This window comes from Geotrypetes seraphini, chromosome 7, assembly GCF_902459505.1.
Source record: "Geotrypetes seraphini chromosome 7, aGeoSer1.1, whole genome shotgun sequence".
Classification (NCBI taxonomy): Eukaryota; Metazoa; Chordata; class Amphibia; order Gymnophiona; family Dermophiidae; genus Geotrypetes; species Geotrypetes seraphini.
The window spans coordinates 123,923,262-123,946,188 of record NC_047090.1 but is presented as its reverse complement, the minus strand read 5'-3'; the positions used below and the strand labels follow the sequence as shown (position 1 = coordinate 123,946,188).

Below are 22,927 nucleotides of genomic sequence, written 5' to 3'. Positions count from 1 at the left end.
GTCACACCAATCCCCCCCATCCCCGGGTCTACCATCCCCTTCCCACAACACGTGGGAATCCAGCATATCTTATTCCCTCCCTTTGCTGCTGGCCCCAGAGTGACTCCAGTGTCACAATGGCTGGTCTCACCATAACTGACACTAAATTGGAAGCAGCCTGGTTCTTAACAGTTTACTTACAGTTCCCTTGCCCAGAACTCTAAACGAAGACAGAAGCTGCGGGACCTTTCCTCTTGCCTGCATTGCTATTCGCTGTAAGCTCTGCTGATCTCAATCCTGCCCCTCAAACACAGGAAATCACTTCAGAGGGGGGCGGGATCAGGATCGGCAGAGCCTATAGCGAAGCAGGCAAGAGGAAAAGTCCCGCGGCTTCTGTGTTTCTTTTTGCTGTCTGCAGCCGATCCTGAGCCCTGGAAGGTAAAGGGGAAGAGATACCGACGGGAAATTTAACCGCGTCGATCTCGCCGGCCCTCTGCGGACCGGCAGGAATTTTCTGCGGACTGGCACCGGTCCGCGGACCAGCGGTTAAAGAACAGTGGTTTACTGTTTCCCAAAGTACAAAAAAAGTTAATATTAGAGTGCATAATATGGTTCCTGTAAAGAACATTATTAAAATATGTTCTAAAATACAATAAAAATTACTCCAGTAGAATATTTCCAGTATAATATCAATATTTAAACTCAAGTGTGTGGACATTACACAAAGTCAAATAATTGAGCCTGCTAGGCAAAACATTAAACATTTCACCTAATTCCCTCAAGCCTAAGGTGAAAATGTCATAAAAGGTATAATGTACCCAAACAAAAATGTTCTGGTGTGGTTCAGTTAGATCACAGTTAAGTACAGTATTGCCATTCCTATTGAACTGGACTTAAGTTTTAGGTGGCACTTGAGATCTTTTATCAGTTTAAAACTGGCTAGCTTTTGTCACTCTTTTCATGTAGTTGTACAAATCGATATTCTGTAGCAAGGACATAGGAGTCCATACTCTAGATCAGCGGTCTCCAACCTTGTACCACGGACTGGTTTCATGTAAGACAATTTTTCCATGGACCAGGGGGGAGGGGGAGGGATTCAAGCACATATTCAATAAAGTGCATAATATATAATTTAATTATTACATACATAATGTAATATTACATTTTATATCATGTATTTTCATCTGGATTCTCTAATCTGTGCCCATGTTGGTGGCTGCCTTTAAAGCGGCTGCCGATTGCATGTCAATCATGTGACAGCACTGGTTAGAGAATCACGCCTCAAGCACCTATGTAGGCACAATTCGTGCAAAGACAGGCCGAAATGTAGGCCCAGAAAATCCTGGCCTACATTTTCGGCACCTATGTTTGCCAAGGGCTCTCAAAAAAACCCTGGCCTACATTTTCGGCACCTATGTTTGCCAAGGGCTCTCAAAAATAGTCCACAGCTTGCCATTAGCTGATTGTGGCAGAGGTATCTCCAATCAGCTGAGCTGGTAGGACTCCCCTAAGCTGATTGGGGATTCCCCTGCTGCGATTAGCTGAATCAGCAGAGAGATCCTTGATTCCTTTCTCCCTCCCACACACCCTTTTGTACCTTTGGATGGAAAATCGGCAGGGGGATGCCCATTCCCTCCTACCAACAGGCTTTCTTCCTGGTGCTCTTTTGAACAAGTGTCAGGCATAGTTCCTCCCCCCTTTACCGGTGATGCTCTATGGACATCATCTTTCTTATCATGTTGATTTTATTTTGCTTAAAAATTAGCTAGATCTTGAGCAGTTGGTAGCAAATGGTTAAGAGTTTTAGCCACATAGTATGTTAATGATTTAAGAGTTTTATATAAATTTGAAGCATTTGGTGCATTCTTTATTTTATTTGTATAGTAAGATTTTGCTAGAATAACAACTTTTTTATAGGAACTAGCAGTTGTTTGGTAAGAAAGAAGTGTGGGCTCAGTTTGATGGTGATGCCATTTAGGTTCAGCCTGTTGTACCTGTCTTTTTTAAAAAAAGAAGATCTTTTGTGAGCCATGGATTTCTAGCTGTAGATATCTGAGATTGTTTACAGGGTAGTTGCAGAGCATCTGTGTCTAAAGACTATCTTATCTTGTTTCCAGAAACTATCTCAGAACTTTTATCAAGAAAAGTAGTTTGTGAAAAACCAACATTTGAAAACATGTGGAAAGCATTCTCTCAGTAAGGCTTTTGATAGTGTCCCACACCGTAGGTTATTGAGCAAGATAAGTTTGTTGGGATTAGGAGAAACATTGACTGCATGGGTTAAAGACTGGCTCAGAGGTAGACTTCAGAGGGTGGTAGTAAATGGTACTCTCTCCGAAACGTTGGAAGTGATCAGTGGAGTGCCGCAGGGCTCGGTCTTGGGTCCGATCCTATTTAATATCTTTGTAAGGGACCTGGCTCAGGGGATTCGAGGTAAAATTACATTATTTGCCGATGATGCTAAACTATGCAACAGAGTGGGCAAAAGCACAGTGCCTGACAGTATGGTGCAGGACCTACTCTTACTGGAACATTGGTCCACAACTTGGCAACTAAGTTTTAATGCCAAAAAAGTGTAAGGTCATGCACCTTGGCAGCAGAAATCCATGCAGAACTTACACCCTAAATGGTGGGACCTTAGCAAGAACTGTAGCAGAACGGGACTTAGGAATGATCATTAGTGAAGATATGAAGACTGCCAATCAAGTGGAGAAAGCTTCATCCAAGGCTAGACAAATGCTGGGTTGTATCCGAAGAAGTTTAGTCAGCTGGAAGCCCAAAGTTGTAATGCCGTTGTACAGGTCCATGGTGAGACCTCATCTGGAATATTGTGTACAATTCTGGAGGCCACATTATCAAAGGGATGTGCTGAGAGTTGAGTCAGTTCAGTGAATGGCCACCAGGATGGTCTCAGGACTCGAGGATCTCCCGTATGAGGAACGTCTGGGTAAGTTGCAGCTATATTCACTTGAGGAATGCAGAGAGAGGGGTGACATGATTGAGACATTCAAATATGTTACGGGCCATATTGAGGTAGAAGAAGATATCTTTTTCCTTTAAAGGACATACGGCAACAAGAGGGCATCCGTTGAAAATCAGGGGTGGGAGATTTCATAGCGACACTAGGAAGTATTTCTTCACCGATAGGGTGGTTGATTATTGGAATGATCTTCCACTGCAGGTAACTGAGGCCAGCAATGTGCTAGATTTTAAGAAAAAATGGAATAAGCATGTGGGATAACTTCAAGGAAGAACTTAGGGGGGAGGGTCATTAGAGTGGGCAGACTTGTTGGGCCGGTGGCCCTTTTCTGCCGTCATATTCTATGTTTCTATGATTACATACCAGAGGTTTTTTTTAACGTACCTTTTACCAGCTCTGTCTGAGCCCAAAGCAATTGGAAAAGTTAGAAATAATAGTATTTCTTTTCTTTTTTTTGTTTATAATTTATTTTTAATTAAGAGTTTCATACCATACAATATGTGGAAATCAATAAGAAAATTATAGAAAATAATTACTAAAATTAAAGAAACATTTATAATAAAACCCAATCTAATCAAACTCACTTTATGAGGAGCAGGGGAATTAAGAAATTTTCCAAAATAAAACGTTTCATTTCCTACGGAAGGCTAATTTTTTCAGTTCTCATTTATTCAAAGGTGAGAATTAAAAAGGTAAAACATTCACTTTTTCTCACTCTTTTCTATAAAAAATTATTCTAGTTGAGTTGCATCCAAAAAAAACAAGAGCTAGTTTCCCAGATGACTAGGCATTATCAAGGATATTTCAAAAAGTACCTCCACCTGCTAGGACCCTGGGTCTTAGCTGGAGAAAAGCTTTACGACGACATTGAGTTTGCCTAGAAACATCTGAGAAAATAGCTATTGTTTGACCATAAAAGTTCACAGACTTTTTCAGAAAGTAAGTTTTTGGAATTCAATTTGGCCACAAATTAATAAATTGATGGAAAATCATATAGCAATATCATATGATACAGTATTATTTGGAATGATGATGAGAAAAAAAAGTCAAATTTCACCAGAAAATAACAAGCTTTTATTAATTATGACTGGGGTTGCCATTCAGCATATAACCAATAATTGGAAGAATTATAATAACCTAAATTATACATTTTGGTGGAATACAATATGTCATATATTTAAAATGGAAAGAACAATAGCAATACAAAAAGGGACATATACTAAATTTATAAAAATATGGGGGCCATTGACAAAATACTGCAATGAATAAATAGTAGGATTTTTCTTCTTCTTTTCTTCTTTTAAATATCAAGTTTCAAGTTTCAAGTTTATTGGTTTTTTATAACCCGATCATAAAACAAATATCTGACCGGTTAACAATAAAAATCTAGATAGGAAAGAAAGAAATATTAAAATGTGTTGGAGAGAGTAGTGAGAAAAAATAGAAACATTTAAAACATATGGACAAACCTGACCGTGAGGGTAATTGGGAAGGTTGGGAAAAAGTTACATAATCTTAGAAGAAATGAGATAGAGGGAAGGGATATAACACAGGGGGCGGGGGTGCCTGGTATGAGAGATATACTGTGAGAATGATAATTAAATTGAAGAAGAAATCAACAAGTGGACGAGAAAAAAAAAAAAAAAAAAGATTAAGATTTGGCATAGGCATCTTTAAATAGGTAAGTTTTAAGAAGAGTCTTAAATTTTGGTAATTGGATTTCGTCCCGAAGAAATTGGGGGAGAGAGTTCCATAATGTGGGTGCAGTTATGGCAAAATTAGTAGTCCTGGTGTAGAAAGATTCTTTTAGAGAAGGAATGAAAAGGAGTTTTTGATCAGATGATCTTAAAGAACGAGAAGAACTTTGGGGGATTAGAAGTTTATCAAGAAACAGGGGCAGGTGAGAGTGTTTGATTTTGAAAGTAAGTAGTATGATTTTATAAAGTATCCGATGAGTGATGGGGAGCCAATGAGCCTCTTTAAAAAGAGGAGTGACATGTTCAAATTTGCCAACATTGTAAATGAGTTTAATAGCAGTATTTTGAATAAGTTGCAGCCGCCGAAGTTCTTTTTGGGGGAGTCCATTGAGAAGAGAATTACTATAATCTAAGTGTGAGATGACTAGGGAATGAATTAGTATGGTAATCGAGTCGGAAGTTAAAATAGATCTGAGGGAGCGAATGATACGTAGTTTGAAGAAACAAGTTTTTATAACAGAGCTAATGTGATCGTGAAATGTAAGTTCACTATCTAGGAAGACGCCTAATAATTTTATTTTGGTTTCCATACGTAATGGTGTAGATTTGATGTAAATTGTTCCAGGTATTATTTCAGATTTTTTAATGGGGAGAAGAAGACCACAAGATTTGTCGACATTGAGTGAGAGTTTGTTAGAGAGAAGCCAATCACTTAAGATAATCAGTTTGGCATTTAGATCGGTAATATCTGAAAGGTTTGAGGTGTTAATCGGGTATAGCAACTGTATATCGTCAGCGTAGGCGAAAATAGAGAAACCTAGTGATTGTGCGAGAGAAAGAAGAGGGGATAGAAAGATATTGAACAGTAGTGGAGATAAGATGGAGCCCTGAGGGACTCCGAAATTTTGAATTACTGAAGAAGAAATTTGGTTTTTTGCATAAACTTTGAAGTTTCGCTGATGAAAATAGGATATGAACCAATTAAGGGCGTGTCCTGTGATGTTACAATCTGACAGTCTAGATAGTAATAGAGAATGGTCGATGGTATCGAATGCCGCAGATAGAACCTAACGGATGTAGCGGTATATAAGAAATAAATTACATTACATTACATTACATAAGTCAAGAGAGATTAGTATAACCGATTTTAGGTGGTCATGAAAGTAATGTATTGTTGAGATGAGACCTAGTAATGATAGCTCGGTGGAATGGGAAGAGCGAAAGCCTGTCTGATATGGATGAAGGGCATGTGTTTGATCAAAATAATCGGATAGTTGAGTGTGAACAATTTTTTCAGTAACTTTAGAGATTAGAGACAGATTTGCGATAGGACGATAGTTATTAGGTAAAGAGGGATCAGTGTTATATTGTTTGAGTTTAGGGAAAACTAGTGCAGTTTTCCATGATGTTGGAACTTGACATTCAGAAAAAGATTTAGAAATCATTACCCCCCCTCTATGTGACACACATAGAGGGGGGGTAATGAAAATAATTTTTACATAATATGTTATAATATATTATACAATATGTAATGTATGAATGAAAAGTAATAGAAGGGGGAGGGAGAGGGGAAAAAAATATATTTTAGAATATGATGTATTAGATATAAAAGTGATATTGTGTATTCATCAATTGTATTTTAATATGTTGTACACTTTCTGTAAAATTTGAAAATAAAAAATAATATATAAAAAAAAGAAAGTAAGCCTTCATAATTATTCTTTTCTTATCTACTGATGACAATGTAACTAACACTGTAGCTATGCTCCCTGGTGACGGCGGTCCCATCCAAAATGGAGTCTAAGTACTGGACGGTACCTCACCCGGGGTTTGAGCAACCACAGCTGTCCCACCAATTCCTGCTGGTGGAATCATCTCTGAAAAAAGCTCACCCCTCGAGGGTGTCCGCGGCGGTCTCCCCTGGACGCGAAGGCCGGACACTGGACAAATTCAGACGCCGGTTGTACCAGAACTCTATGATGACTGCCAGAGTCCTGAACTACACCTTCACTTTTTCCTCCTACCTGAAGCACCTCATTGGGCGACTCGCCTCCTTCTCGGAGAGCTTACCCACCCCTCGCCAGAGTTCAGCCTCCTCCTCGAGGATTTTTCCAACCTCAGGCTACACTTGTTCCACGCCGCTTACGACGGCTTCAAACTATCTTCCAGGGTCGCAACCTTCGCGGTGGCCATGCGCCGGCTGGCATGGCTACGACTCGTCGATATGGACCCCAACCTGCAAGATCGACTAGCCAACCTCCCCTGCGTCGGGAAGGAACTCTTTGACGACACCATCGAAGCTGCTATGAAACGGCTGTCTGAACACGAACGCTCATTCGCGTCTCTCGTCCGACAGAAGCCTAAACCACAGACCTCTCGCCCCTTCCGGGGATTACCTCGACGCTACCCCCAGAAGTCCACACCGGCCTTTTCAAGACCGCCGCCGCGACGCCCCCAGGCTCACTCTAGGGCTCCACCAAAGTCACAGCCCACGGAGTCGGCGAAGCCATCTCCGTCCTTTTGACGGAATGAGCGGACGGGGGCGGGCCCCCTCCGCACCTCCACCCGGCCCCCTCCCCATCGGGGGCCGCCTTCAAGCCTACTACCCTCGCTGGAAAGCCATCACGTCGGACTCATGGGTCCTTGGCGTGATCTCATCAGGGTACTCGCTCAACTTTCGGGAGGTACCCCCGACAGCCCACCGAGTGCGTGTCCTCCAAACCGAGCACAGTTGCCCCTCCTCCTCTCCGAGGCACAGGACCTCCTCTGCCTGCGGGCGGTGGAGCCGGTCCCCCAAAATCAAAGGGGCCAAGGATTTTACTCCCGCTACTTCCTGGTACCGAAGAAGACGGGAGACCTGCGCCCGATCCTGGACTTAAGGCGCCTGAACAAGTTTCTGGTATGGGAAAAGTTTCGGATGCTTTCCCTCCCGATCCCTTACCCCTTGATCAGCGAAGGCGATTGGCTCTGCTCCCTCGATCTGAAGGAGGCCTACACCCATGTTCCGGTGCACCCTGCTTGCCGCAGGTTCCTGCGCTTTCAGGTGGGGGACCTCCACCTGCAATATCAGGTCCTCCCCTTCGGCCTGTCCTCGTCCCCCCGAGTCTTCACGAAGTGCCTCGTAGTAGTCGCGGCTACTTTGCGCTCCCAGGGTCTGCAGGTATTCCCCTACCTGGATGATTGGTTGATCAAAGCCTCGACCAGGGAGACCCAACAGACTATCTCAGCGACCCAACAGACTATTACTGCGCTTCAGTGTCTGGGGTTTGAGATAAACTTCCCAAAATCCCAACTATGCCCCTCTCAGTCCTTACAATTCATCGGGGCCGTGCTGGACACGGTCCGTCTGCGTTCCTTCCTCCCTCCTCAGCGTGGGGAGGCGTTGGTAAATCTGAGCCGACAAGTCTCGAGATCGACTACCGTCTCGGCACGACAGATGATAACGCTCCTCGGCCATATGGCCTCCACAGTCCACGTTACCCCGCTTGCCCGCCTCCATCTGCGGTTACCACAGTGGACCTTGGCATCACAATGGCGACAGGATCGGGACCCGATCTACCGCCACGTGACAGTGACTCCTTCCTTGCAAAGATCGCTCCGTTGGTGGGCCGACTCTTCGAATCTTTCCAAGGGTTTGCTCTTTCTCGCCCCGCCACACCACAAGGTCCTAACCACGGACTCGTCGGAGTACGCTTGGGGGGGGGCTCATGTAGACAGTCTACACACGCAAGGCCTATGGACCACAGAGGACCGTCACTGCCACATCAACGTGCTGGAGCTTCAGGCCATTTACCTCGCCGCGGTGGCCTTTCAGCATCTGCTTCACGACCGGGTGGTTCTCGTCCGCACGGACAACCAGGTGGCGATGTACTACATAAACAAGCAAGGAGGGACGGGGTCTTGGCCCCTCTGCTAGGAGGCCTTACGGCTCTGGGAGTGGGCGGTCTCCTAAAACATCTCCCTTCCAGCGGTTTACATCCAAGGGGAACAAAACTGCCTGGTGGACAGGCTCAGCCCCCTCCTCCAGCCACACGAGTGGTCCCTGCACTCTCAGGTGCTGCGACAGGTGTTCGACACGTGGGGGACTCCCCAGATAGACCTGTTCGCCTCCCCCTACAATCAAAAACTGCCTCTCTTCTGTTCAAGGATATACTCCCCGGACCGTCTCGAGGCCGATGCCTTCCTCCTAGATTGGGAGGGAAAGTTCCTCTATGCGTTCCCGCCGTTTCCTCTGATTCCGAGGACGCTGGTCCATCTAAAATCTCTGAGGGCCACTCTGATCCTGATCGCTCCTCGATGACCCTGCCAGCCTTGGTTCTCCCTGCTACTTCAACTCAGTGTCAGGGAACCTCTACTTCTGCCTGTCTTTCCCTCTCTGCTATCTCAGAGTCGGGGTTCACTGTTACATCCCAATCTTCAGTCTCTTCATCTGACTGCTTGGTTTCTTTCCCCTTGACTTCCTTCCCGGTATCTCAGTCGGTTAGGGAAGTGTTGGAGGCTTCTCGGAAGGTCTCGACTAGACTCTGCTATTCTCAGAAGTGGACTAGATTCTCGTCCTGGTGCTCCTCTCACCGCCAGGACCCGGTGTCGGTCCCTGTGTCCTTGGTTCTGGAGTATTTACTCCATTTATCTCACTCTGGCCTGAAGACCAATTCCATTCGAGTCCATCTCAGCGCCATCGCTGCCTTTCATCAACCCCTGGAAGGGAAGGCTCTTTCACTCCATCCCTTAGTTTCCCGTTTCATGAAGGGGCTCCTGAATGTTCATCCTCCCCTCAAACTGCCTCCGGTGGTTTGGGATCTCAATGTGGTTCTAGCTCAACTGATGAAACCTCCATTTGAGCCTATGGATAAGTGTCATCTTAAGTTTCTCACTTGGAAAGTGATCTTCCTACTCGCCCTCACTTCTGCTCGGAGGGTTAGTGAGCTGCAGGCCTTGGTGGCGGACCCACCTTTCACGGTATTCCACCATGACAAGGTGGTCCTCCGCACTCACCCTAAGTTTTTGCCTAAGGTGGTGTCTGATTTTCATCTCAACCAGTCCATTGTTCTACCTGTGTTCTTCCCCAAGCCCCACTCTCATCCCGGAGAGGTGGCGCTTCACACTCTCGACTGCAAGCGGGCGTTGGCCTTCTACCTCCAACGCACCCAGTCTCATCGGACGGCCCCCCAGTTGTTTTTGTCCTTCGACCCTAACAGGTTGGGGCACCCAGTTTCCAAGCGCACCCTGTCCAACTGGTTAGCTGCTTGTATTTCCTTCTGCTACGCTCAGGCTGGTCTCGCGCTGCACGGTCGAATTACGGGACATAAGGTCCGAGCGATGGCAGCTTCGATAGCTTTCCTCAGGTCCACGCCTATCGAGGATATCTGCAAGGCTGCCACGTGGTCTTCGGTTCATACTTTCACCTCACACTACTGCCTGGATACACTGTCCAGGAGCGATAGCCGGTTTGGCCAATCGGTCTTACGTAACCTATTTTCTTAAATTGCCAACCTCCCTCCATCCCTTATCAGTTAGCTTGGAGGTCACCCACATGTGAGAATATCATGCCTGCTTGTCCTGGGATAAAGCACAGTTACTTACCGTAACAGGTGTTATCCAGGGACAGCAGGCATATATTCTCACAACCCGCCCACCTCCCCGGGGTTGGCTTCTTTGCTAGATATGTGAACTGGAGACCACGAGGAGGGGATGCGCCCTCTAGTGGAGCAGGAGGCACACTTGCGTGGTGCAGCCAGCAAGCTTGAATCTTCAATCAAGTTTGCTTGAAATGCTGTCCGCATCAGGGCTCCGTAGATGACGTCACCCACATGTGAGAATATATGCCTGCTGTCCCTGGATAACACCTGTTACGGTAAGTAACTGTGCTTTTTGCAACAAAGAGCAGCATTTGCAAGTTTGGACATGGTGCTCAGGAACACTGGAGATACCAACTGTGAGGGTCTGTGAGAGATATAGTGCGAGCACAGCGACCGCACTTCTTGAATCTCGTCAGTGGGTGTGACATGGATGGGAACACTGCCTCAGTCAAATCAAAATCGATAGCTGAGGAGTATGAGTCGGCCTTGCTGGGCCAAAAACCCGCAGACAGCAAAAAACAATCAAATTTTTTTATAAAAAACTTTTATTTTAAAACAGTAAAGAAAGAAAATAAAAAAGGAATGTGACTAAAAAAAGTAAAAAATACCGCGAGAGGGGGCGGGCAAAAGCAGCAACAGCCGTTGAACATGACTTAGCTCCGCGGAAAATTAAGAACTGAGGGACCGCACACCTATATCTGGAGGGGACGGCACTCGCACATGCGTGGTGTGGGCTATTGCAAACTTTCTGAAAGTCTTAAAGTGGCGATGCACTTTTAAAGTGTCCGTACTGGGGCTCTGTCGGTGATGTCACCAACATGTGAGAATATTCTGCCTGCTTATCCTGGGATAACAACTTCATTCACTAGATATAAACAAAGGGTTTAATGAATGCACAATAGTGTTTGAAGTTAGTCAAGTTGAAAAAAATATATAAATTACTGATTATTATGATTAAATAATATTAAATACACAAAATAGGGTGTTTGAAAAATATAAGAAGTTTTTCACAGGAACAGTGATTGAAATCTGGAACTGATAAGTCTCAGACTTAAATCTTTCAATATTTCATCAGTTTCTGTGCAGGTTTCTGAGTTCCTTTTTCCTCTCATAAAAAACCAAACACCTTTCATTTGTTACTAGAAGCCATCATTTCACTTTAGCTTGTGCTATTAGTTTGGCGTTCTAATCCATTTTACTTGTTGGGTAGTGTTATCGCTGGGTTGTGTTACCACACATAAGGTGCGAGCCATGGCAACTTCAGTAGTCTGTCTACGCTCCACTCCTATTGAGGACATCTGTAAAGCAGCCACCCGGTCCTCGGTTCATACATTCACGACTGATTACTGTTTAGAAAATCTTACCAGAAAGGATAGTCAGTTTGGCCACAGAGTTCTTCAGTTTAATCTCTAATTAGAAACCAATTTCCCTCCAACCCTATTTGTTAGCTAGGTAGTCCCCACATGTGAGAATATGCTGCCTGCTTGTTCTGGGATAAAACACACTTACCTATAATAGGTGTTATCTAAGGACAGAAGGCAGATATTCTCACACCCTGCCCACCTTCTTCTCTTGGCTTCTTAGCTTTGTTAATGAACTGAAGGTCCCAAGAGCTGGCAGTGGGCGGGAAGGCACCTGCGCATTTGCGGTACAGTCTTTTTAATTTTAAAAAGTGACCAGTTTACTTTGAACGGTCCATGCTGAGTTTTGTGGATGACGTTACCCACATATGAGAATATCTGCCTGCTGTCCTTGTATAATACCTGTTACAGGTAAGTAACTGTGCCCTATTATATATAATTTTCAATAAACATAGACCAAAAAAAGTCATATTCTCTTAGAATCTCTGCATGATATAGATTTCCATGTGCTTATGTTTTTGTTTTTTTAAGATCCTCAAAATAGGCAGTCATACAAGCTCATAAATATCGTTGTACAGGTACTGGAGTCGAATCGGAAATCTCAAGTGCTCACTATCAAAAGCCCCAAACTTATATTTGAGTCAGATGACTTACACAGTGAGCTATCATCGATCCGGTTATTTACTCCATAACTGTACCTATAGTTTATTCAAATATTATTATTTTTTTATTCTTTCTTTCTTTTTAATTTTTTTATTCTTAACTAATTAATTATTTATTATCCATTCCCTTTAAAATATACGGAATTACTTAGCTTTATTCAGTTTCCGTTTTGTTATTTCTGTCAGTCATACAAGCTCATAAATATCGTTGTACAGGTACTGGAGTCGAATCGGAAATCTCAAGTGCTCACTATCAAAAGCCCCAAACTTATATTTGAGTCAGATGACTTACACAGTGAGCTATCATCGATCCGGTTATTTACTCCATAACTGTACCTATAGTTTACTCAAATATTATTATTTTTTTATTCTTTTTACTAACATGCGTCACTGTAGAAGTCTGTAGCATGTAACAAATAATATATACATTATGATTACCACCCTGCCACTATGTTAAACACATTCTGTATTTACATGTAGAGGTGCTTCTAATATAACTCCTTTAGTGTACACCAGGTTGTATCTCTTTCCAATCTTGATATGTTATCATTAGTTGTATCTGTAAAACAAATTTCCATTTCCAGTTGAACTGGGTATTCTTCTATGAATATGTGTCAAGAATCTTCATTCTTTACATTGTTTTTGGTATTTAAAGCTGTATACTAATTTTCCTTTAGCTAATACTTTGAACAAAATACAATTTTATTTTATTTATGCATGTATGGCTTTTTTATTAGTATTTGGCATTTACCTGTGGACTAATCAGAGGAGGCTTATCAAATTTGGGAATAAAGAGTATTGTAACGGCTGAAGTCTCTACCATGCCTGCATGTGAGTACATCCTTTGATTCCTATGTTTATTTTTTGTACCCTCTATAGTTCACTTTTAGCAGTTAATAGAAAGTGGAGGGGATCTGTGTTTCTCATCTTTACTCAGGTTTAGTATTCATCGGTGTTTTAGATTACATTAGTGACTTTTATTCTGCCATTACCTTGCGGTTCAAGGCAGATTACAAAAGATGTTATCTGGACAATTCCAGAAGAGTTACATAGTTGAGCGGGTTATTTTGGGGGATTGAAATGCTTCCTGTGGAGTTAGTTTGTCTTGATGGATTTCTTGAATAGCAGGGTTTTAATTTTTTTTCTGAAAGTTTTGAAGTCTGGTATCATGATCAGTAGATTGGATAGTTGGTGGTCAAGTTTCGCTGCCTGCATGGCCAGTAGGCCATCGCACATTTTTTTGTGTTTGACATCTCTGATTGGGGGGTGCGTGAATGGTGTCTGGGTTCTCCGCAGTTTGGATAAGGCAGTTGTTCAAGTAGGCTGGGCTGTCTCCATTCATTGCTTTAAATAGTAGACAGTAAAATTTGAATTGTATTCTTGCAAGTTTCAAGTTTATTTCATATTTGATAAAATCGCTTTTTACAAGGATTACAAAGCGATGTACAATAAATAATTTTCAAATGAGGGGAACATACTATGTAGGGATAGACAAACTTACACTTAAAAGGGAAATCTGGGAAGAACTACAATTTGCTTGTATTGGGAGCTAGTGTGAGTCGAGGTATGACATTTAGTTTAAGCAGCCCTTGTGGGTAGATTTGTCAGTGTATTGATGAAAACTTATTTTTACTACAAACTCCACCTTACACACCATCTTTGAATTTGTCATGACTTTGTCTAAATAAGTTACTGTTCTTATTCCTGACTTTCTCATACTGTATATGTACTACATTTTCTGTTACTTAAGGAAAAATGGAAAGGATATTCAGTATTCTGAAAACACATCTTTACTTTTTAAAGAATTTCTCTCATGTTATGACGGTGTAGGAAAAGGCATACCTTTTTTTTTTTTTTGTAATTGTTTATTTAAAGTAAAACACAATACTGTACCATTTTAATGGTGTTTTCATGTTTAAGTCTTTGCGATTTTACTTAAAAGAATGGAAAAAACCAGCTGGATTTATTACAAGGAGCAGTCTCTCTTAACATCCAGCCTGGTTTGATATTTTCTACTTTATTGGCTCTTGTTTAAGTCTCTTCAGTTTTCATTTGAGTTTGCTCTGAAATTTCCAGGTCCTTCTCTCAATACTAATCCTTGGTATAATATTTGAGAGCTCTTCCTTTATTTTCTAAAACACTGGGAAAATACATTTGGCTATTATGTCCCCTGAAATATAAGGTTGAGTTGACGTACCCCCCTTTTACTAAACTGTGATAGTGGTCATTAGCGCAGGGACTGCAGATAATGTACAAGATGCAGGCGTTGTTTATTAGTAAATGCAGTAACATATACAACCTTATAGCCAACAAAGGGACCCGACTTGCTTGATCCCATTTGATCGTGTTTGGAGTGTGTTTGTTATCTTTTATGCAGTTTGCTTTATACCTTAACCACCATAGACCCCTGAAGAAGGCGTGTTATTCGGAACACGGACTGTGTCTGGTCCCTTCATTGGCTATAAGGTTGTATATGTTACTGCATTTACTAATAAACAACGCCTGCATCTTGTACATTATCTGCAGTCTGTTTGTTGTTTTCTGGTTGCTGTTGTTTACTGCAGACTATGTTGGATTTTCTTTCTCCCTTTTGTGCATTAGCGCAGGGAGCCACACTGCTCCTGATTCTCATATGAGCGTTGGGAGCAGCGTGGAGCATTCAGCATGGCTCCCTGTGCTAATAACCGCTATCACAGTTTAGTAAAGGTGGGGGGGTTAGGTAGTAGCTCTCTGTACATATTGTGGGACAAAGGTACCCATACTAAGGCCTGTGGGCTGGCTGCAGTTCCTGGAACAAATTTTTCTGTCCTGTTTGTTTTTTTTCCCCCTACCTTCAGAGCAAGGTGTGTTTTGCTCTTTGTTTCTGCCCATATGCTTCATATTGTCTTACTTTCCTTCAGCCAACAGACTGATCAGCCTAGTCTTAGTCTTGGTGGTCCTTCCTAGTCTGTACCTCTCTGCTGAGATTTTCCACTGCTCAGATGCTCCAGCCTCCAGATAAAGGCCAAGGGAGTGACATAGGCAAGAAATAGCCACTATTTCCTGTATCCAGGACTTCTAAATCTGTCAAAAATAAATCCACCCAGTGGCTTTTGATCTGTACAATTAAGATCTACCCTGGCTTGCATCTGTCATGGGCTAGACACTGGTGCTACTGGGAAGAAGATGCTCTTTGCCTTTGATGGTGGAGGGCTGGGAGTGTCTGTTTTCCTAGAGTCAGCAATGGGAATGTAGATATACTCTCTAGGTGGCATCATACGACGGAGCCTGTTGCGCCACAATTCTTCCAGAGGACTTCTCTGAGAATGTGCAAGGATTCCTGCACTGCCTGGATGGGTGGGGGGAGTCTTCAGTTTTTTATTGTTTGTTTTTTTTAAGCCACATACTAATTCTTTCCACATTGGAAATATCTAAGATTCCCTTTTTTAAGTTTATACAATATTTCAAAAATAAAAACATCCAGTATCCATAAACATACAAACTATATGTCACTATCCCCTACCCCAACCTGCCCTAAATGAAATTACATCATCTTATACTGATAGTCTTCATAGCATTTCCTTAGGTCTATGATCAAGTAATATTTGATAACAGCACAACAAATACATAAACTATTTTTATAAGCATCCCAAACTTTATGAAATTGTATTGAAGTATTTCGATGATTTGCTGTAAATTTAGACAACAAGTATATTATAGTACATTTTATTTTAACTGACTCAGTAGTCAGTGGGTCTTGTTTTTTTTCCAAAAAGCTGCCACTGCTATGCAACTAGCAGAAAAATATGTTTAGCGGCGATCCATGACTGCATGAATAGATGTGACTGCAGAAGCTCTTACCTCATAGCAGTTTTTCTTTGTCTTTGGGAGCCCTAGACCTCCTTGAGAGTAATGGGGAGGTAAAGGAAGGGCGTTCTTTGCCAGGTTCTCCCATTACCAGCAACTTCCTTACTGATGCAGCAAACTGTTTTGGAGCAGTTTGGTCTTTCTGCAGGAGATACTCCATCGACGATGCCGGTACAGGATCTTCAGTAGCAGCATGAGCGGGGTTTCCCTAAGTCCCTTTCAAGGTCTTGAGTGTGGCAGCCTCTAGCTGTAGGCATGACTGAAGGAGTTAGGATGGAGGGCTTGCCTTTAGCCACTCACCCTATCTTTCTACTGTTTTAGTGGAAGTTGAACAACCTTTGCAGCTAATTGTGAGTACCTCCACAGACTTTAGGGATAGTGAGAGGGCTTTAATTTTGGTTATGTGACAGCTGCAAAAATCTGAAATAGTCGCTGTGGACTCCTTGTGGGATGCTTAACACCATTTTAGTTTCTGTGGTGAAAGTTGTTGGAGAGTTATCTAAACTCTGAAGAAATAGTGGAAGCCCAATCCCAGAAAATAAGTCAACAAGCTTTAAAGATTAGTTGTCTTGAAAATGCAATAAAAGATCTTCAGGAGTTGAATAACAATTTGTTGAAGGATAAAGAATTTCTTCATAGGAAAATGGAATACTTGGGGAATCAAATCTGCAAAAATTCTTTGAGGGTTTTAAAATTTTCCTAAGTCGTCATTGCTGTCACCTGTAGATATGCTGCACAAGTATATGATTGAAGTTTTAAAAATTCCATCTGAATCCCTATCTCCAGCCATAAGGGCCCAATGTTTGAATCTTCCATCAAGCTTTGAGTCAGCTTTTGTTCGGAATAAGGATCAGTCTGTTTTTAATCTGACTGAATTTTTGGAATTGTCATTAGAAGTTGTGACTCGGAGAAATACTTTAACAGTAGCATTTGCTCTGGGATTTGAATTGTACACTTGTATTGAAAGCTTATTTCCATATGATGGATGAGAAGTTTTTTGGGGTTCAAAATCAGGATATTCTTTAGTGTCCCTCCAGACTGGCACAGAATGGAGAAGATTCAACTCGAGCAGCTATGTGTGTGACTTATTGAAAGCATGCCGCTGGGAGAAAAAAAATTAAATTCGCCACATAAGGTGAGGGAAAGGGAGGGAGATGGCGGGAGGGGGCTGCTGGACCACACGTGTTCCCTCACAGTAGGAAGGAGGGAGTGAAAGGGAAAGAGATGCTGGGCCAAAGGGATGAAGAGGGAGACAAATATTGAACCCACAGCAGGAAAGAGAAAGGGGAGGACAGGCAGGTGAGCCAGATGCTGGAAGTGGGAGAAAAAGATGGCAAGAAGCTAGATGGGGTTGGAGAGGAGAGAGACACATTGGTGTGGAAGAGGAAGAGAGGGAAAATCTGGACACAGGAAGGTAACAGAAACAGAGGGGAAATTATGTGCATGGGGGCATAGGGACAGAAACATAAAGGGGAGATATATGGGGGGGGGGGGAAATTATGTGCATGGGGCACAGGGACAGAGACATAAAGGGGAGATACATGGGGATGGTATATGAACACGAGGGGTGGGCAATGCCGGACACAGGAGGGAGTATACAGATACAGAGGGGAGATATTAGAAATGGGGAAAATAGGAACACAGAAGGGAGATGGTTTGTGCGGATGGGATCAGATGGTTTGCAGGAATGGGACAGGGACTGAACTCATGGGAGTGGGGATGGGGACTGAGCTCGCAGGGACAGGGACAAATTTTTCCCCGTGTCATTATCTACGACCACGGCACTTGTTTTGGTTAGCCTGCGACTTTGTCCAAGTTTTTAATTTTGGCCCACTGTGTATTTGAATTTGACACCCCTGCTGTAGACTCTTGCATTCATGATTTCTGAAATGAACTCTGCTTCAGCCTACACTATCCTACAACTGTTGGATCACATGGCAGCGACAATTTATTTGGTTCCGTTGCCCAGAATAACACATGCGCCATCTTTGGTGATCCTTGAACATGGATTGGAATGAGCTTTGTTGGCTCCTCCACAAAAGAGTACCAATAGCAAATATGGTTCAACTTTACTTAGAGTGGTGGCTACAACAAGCAGATCTAAGTAGGAGTTGTTCCTTTCAGCCGCAGCTTCCAACTCTAACTCTAATGCATCTATTTTAGGTTGGGGGGGGACAGTTTCATAATTGGTAAACACAAAGGCTCTGAAGCCCTTGCATATTGACCTTTAGAGCTCTGAGCTATTTCATTGTACTTTGAAATTTTTCACCTTGGATTTGTTCTACAATTATTCTCATCAGAACAGACAACAAGGTAACCATATTTAAGATAGCTGGGTAGTTCAGGATCCCTTTCCTTGTGTTGAGCTCTAAAAATTCATCTAGATGGTACTTTACAGACAGTATACCTTCTAGTCAGCAAAACCATATTGCAGATTCCCTCAGTAACAAATTAAATCACTTAAGAGGACCATACCACTGTTCAAGAGATATTCAGCCTCTAGGGAACACCCAACAAATATCCTTTCATATCACAATGCACAATGTACTCAGATCTACTCCCTTTGACCAAATCCTCTCAGAGTTGAAATCTTCTGCACGCCTTTCCTCCATTCCTGCTAATAGCGAAGGTTCTTTAAAAAACATATGGAGACAGATAGAGCTCAATTTATTCTAATAGCTTCATACTGGACCCAACAGATTTGGTTCCCAAGTCTGCTAGGCCTTTCAATCACATTCTTGACAAGCTTGATGTGGCTCTCCACACTTTTGACTGCAGATGAACCCTGCACTATTACCTGTACAGAACTAAAGACATAAGAAAATGTATACAACTGTTTCCAGACACATACTGTAACATAGCTTTTACTTATTAAAATTATATATCCTATAAAATCCAAAATTCTTAGTGGGTCACAATAAAACATTCATAATAAAAATGAACCCCCCCCCCAAAAAAAAAAAAGAAAAAAAAAAAAAAAAAAAAACAACCTCATAAAAACAATAACAACAAGGGCTTACTTCAGTAACACAATTCAAACTCATAGTTCTTACAGACACCAATGACACTGATGTTATTAGAATTTAAACAGAAATGTTACATGCATGCATGAACAGAATTGTTTTAAGCTCTTTCTTAAATGAATTAAAACAGAACACAAACTTTTGTTGACAAGGTATTCAAAGTTTAGAGCCAACTATTTTAAACAGATTTTCTATATGCCTCCAACCAAATTGAACAAAATGAAGGAACCTCCGGTAGCATATTGTCTTTAGAATGTAAGGTTCTTGATGGATAATACAGTTTAACCATCGAGGCTATGATAGAAGTCATACCTCCTAAGCACTTTGAAGACTATATAAGACCTTAAAAACAATTCTTTGTTATAAAGGCAGCCAATGCAGCGAAATCAAACAAGTTATACGTGCATTCCTAGGAATACTAGTTAAAACACTAGCTACCGTGTTTTGAGCAAGTTGAAGAAATCTTAATAGGTTCTTAGACAAGCCTGATAGCAAGCTATTGTAGTAGTCAAAGCACAAAGTTCATACCTTTACTAAACATTACTGCCTGGATCATTCATCGGCTCAAGATGCCATATTTAAACAAGATGTACTCCGCAAATCTCTTTCCACCATGATAGTTCATTAGCTACAGTCATTCTCCTCCCATCATTGTTTCTGGGCTACTAGTGTATAAAATAATTTTTGTGGGACTTGCCTAAGTATACCTACATCCCCTATTGCTGTCTCCAGAGAAGGCAAAGTTGCTTACCTGTAACGGGCTCTCTATAGATAGCAGGGGAATGCAGCCATACTCACCCTCTTCCCCCCAGCCTTCTCAAAAAAATTTCATATGAACACTCTGGCTTTATTGCAGACTGAAGGGGAGGAGGAAGCCCAAGGCTGTGCAGGAACCCCTGTGTATACTCGGAGAAGTCCTTTCCGATTTCTCTGAGCTATGGGAGAATTCCAGCACATCAAACTCCAATGGATGATGTCACCTAGGGTGTGGCCAAATTCCCCTGCTGTCTATAGAGAACTTCCATTACAGGTAAGCAACTTTATTTTGTTTACTCCAGGACTGCAGCACCAGGCACATGTAAGTGCTTTTACCTCTTGGAGTACACCTTCCCCAAGTCTTGTAGTCTAGAGAGATGCTCATCTCCATGACTGCAAGATCAGGAGAAATGGCAGAGGGAACAGGGAGATGACATATATTGTGGGAGAAGGGGGGTTAAAAGAGAATGGATCATACACTCCCCTGCAGAGTATATGCTGAGTAAAAGGTAGAAGTAGAGACAGGGTTCCTCCTTCCACAGTATTAGAAACTACTAAAAAGGCTGAAGTATGTCCCTCTTCCCCCATTACTTCAGCAAACTCTGCTGAGTGGGACATCACCTTCATCTCAACTTAAATGGGCCTTCATGGGAAAGGTTTCAGGACTCCTTGCAGTATAGTTCAACATTTTAGCTTTTCCTTACAGAATCAAAAAAGCAAGAAGAGTAAAAATTTTCCATTGTCTATGGAAACGGTAGTAATTACAGATATTAAGTAACTGCTTACAATTTCAGCTGCTTCTCCCCCAGATCCCACGTTAAGTCCTTTCCTATTTTGCCTACGTTTTTATAATGCAAACTTGCACCACTGAACAAGGTGTTCCTGTTGTTCCTGAAGACAAAACTGCAAGAAAGTCAAATTCGTTTTAAGGTTTCCATTTAAGTCACACTATTTTTTCTTTTACAGGCAAATTCCAGGTGATGATACAGAAGATGTAAAGCATATTGCTCTACCATTCTGGACATCTAGGACAGTCACACAAATGTATTCCACATATACAAGTGAAGCTACAGGAAGTGTGTTTCCCACTCACTATGTTGAGGAACTGTCAATCAGCTTATCCTCTTCTCCCACATCATGCAGAACAATATTTTAACTGTGCAATAAGTAATTTGCTTCTAACAATTCAGAACACAAACTGGCTATATACTAGAGGCAGCCCTTTTGTTTATTGGCTTTGGCATCATGGATGACAGACCTTTGTTTTGTTTTAGGATAAGGATGTTGAAATAGCATTTTATTTTTCATTCTGGCTCATATTTGAATTGAAAAATAAGAAATGTACACAAGCACAAAAGCAACCACAATGTTGCTGTTTTACTGGGCTTTATGTATATTGACATAATATATGTCATCAATGTCATCACTAGGAAACATTCTCTCCATGTGTTTTGGACTGTGTATTGGTGTTATAATTTTCAAAATAATATGTAATTTATCCCCTGTTCTCTTACAGTCCTTGACTAGAAACTGAGCTGACAACAGTTCTCAGTACTTTGGTTTGACAGTCTTCACATTTTGTATTGCTTACAGTTACTGTTCAAATGTTTATATTCCTTATTCTGCTAGATTGGTCCAGATAATGTCACCCTGCCAGCACATAGAGATAGGGAGCAACATTCAGTGCCATCACTGTACTAAAATGTGCTTACAGATGGGGTACCCGCCAGTATTATCTCTTTTCAGCAGACATGGCCATACACTGAATTAATGTAGTGGGCTTTTTCCTCCTCCTAGTAAAGAAGGGTTGGAACAGCTCCTACTGCTTCAGTTTTTGGGCTGCTTCTCTGGGTGGAGCAGGATCTCCAAGTCCTTGGACTAAAACCTAGGCCTGCAGGTTTTGCCCCAAACTCCCAGAGTTTAGGCTTGAGGTGGCCTCCTAATAAAACAGGACCCAATTGGTGAGCTGCCAGGGCCCCTGCTCTCAGGAGGGTGATGACTGGCTAAGGTTAAGGGCTTCATATCTTGAATGGGGTCTGCTTTTTCATGTGCCTAGCACTGTGCTTTTGCTCACCTGCCTGTCCCTTCACCTGCTGTCCCCTTGGGCTCCTTTGCTCAGCTGTTTGCAAAGGAAGCAGCATCAATAATGCTACCAAGCTTAAAAAATTTATTTAGAGAATTTGAGAAAGCAGTGATAGCGAGATTGAGTGTGGGCACTAGGATTCCAGCTACAGCAAGGGCGGTATGCAGACACTAGAGGATACATACAGTATGTAGTATAAAACTAGGTTTAAGTAATGCTGCAAAAAAGTGTTTTCATCGTCTGTAAGAGGACAGTTTAAATCTGAGAATGGATATCTTTTCATTTTCACCCAAGCTATCAAATATAATTGTGAATAATGTTTAAAATATATAAATGTTCACTGACTAAAAATAGCAAAAGCAAGTTACAAAGCCGAAAGTTGTTTTAAATCATTAATGATTAAGTATGTCTTGTTGCAGGTCTTGATATGCTAAGTAAAATCTATATATTAACTAAAGCACTAATGTACATAACTTAGGATATGCTGTCTCCTACTTTTCCCTGCTTACAACAAAGGTAATTCAGTCTGCAACTTAAAAAAAAAAGAAAAGCAGTTTCAGGTGTTTTTTTAAAAAAAATTTTGGTCTAAAATATTGAGAGCTCTGTAACCTTAATGTAAATCTGGATATACATGCTCTCCCCCTATCCCATCCTCAGTAATCCATTACTGTTTTTCAGTCTTACCAACCTCCCACAATACCTTCAGTATTCTTCTCTCCCCCAGCCCTTCCCCCCCCTTTGGCCTGTATGATTGAGTGCTAGTATCTGGATGACAGCACCCCCAGGTTGCTAATTCCTAGAATAAACTGGCAAAATGTTTGAACAAGAAAAACTATAGTCTGAGGCTGAGCATCATGGTTTTAGGGTTTTGAGGTGTTTTAGGTGAATAAATTGAGCTTTAGTATAGCACTCTGTAATAGGTTATATTTGTTTACTTAATGACTTTTGTGGGCTTGGTGAT

The 22,927-nt window shown here is 42.0% G+C and overlaps 1 protein-coding gene across 3 annotated transcripts in view; it reads left to right on the top strand.

The window, feature by feature from the left end:
• The window catches only part of TRAPPC6B (trafficking protein particle complex 6B), a 36,769-nt gene extending 14,346 nt beyond the window's left edge, over positions 1-22,423 (top strand). For 2 of the 3 annotated variants that reach the window (XM_033952223.1, XM_033952221.1), the window contains 2 exons: positions 12,996-13,089; positions 20,850-22,423. In XM_033952223.1, coding sequence (XP_033808114.1) covers positions 12,996-13,089; positions 20,850-20,881 — 126 coding nt within the window. In that variant the 3' untranslated portion in view covers positions 20,882-22,423. The remainder of the gene's footprint in view (positions 1-12,995; positions 13,090-20,849) is intronic. The other variant, XM_033952222.1, reaches the window with a different exon arrangement.
• The last annotated feature ends 504 nt before the right edge of the window (positions 22,424-22,927 follow it).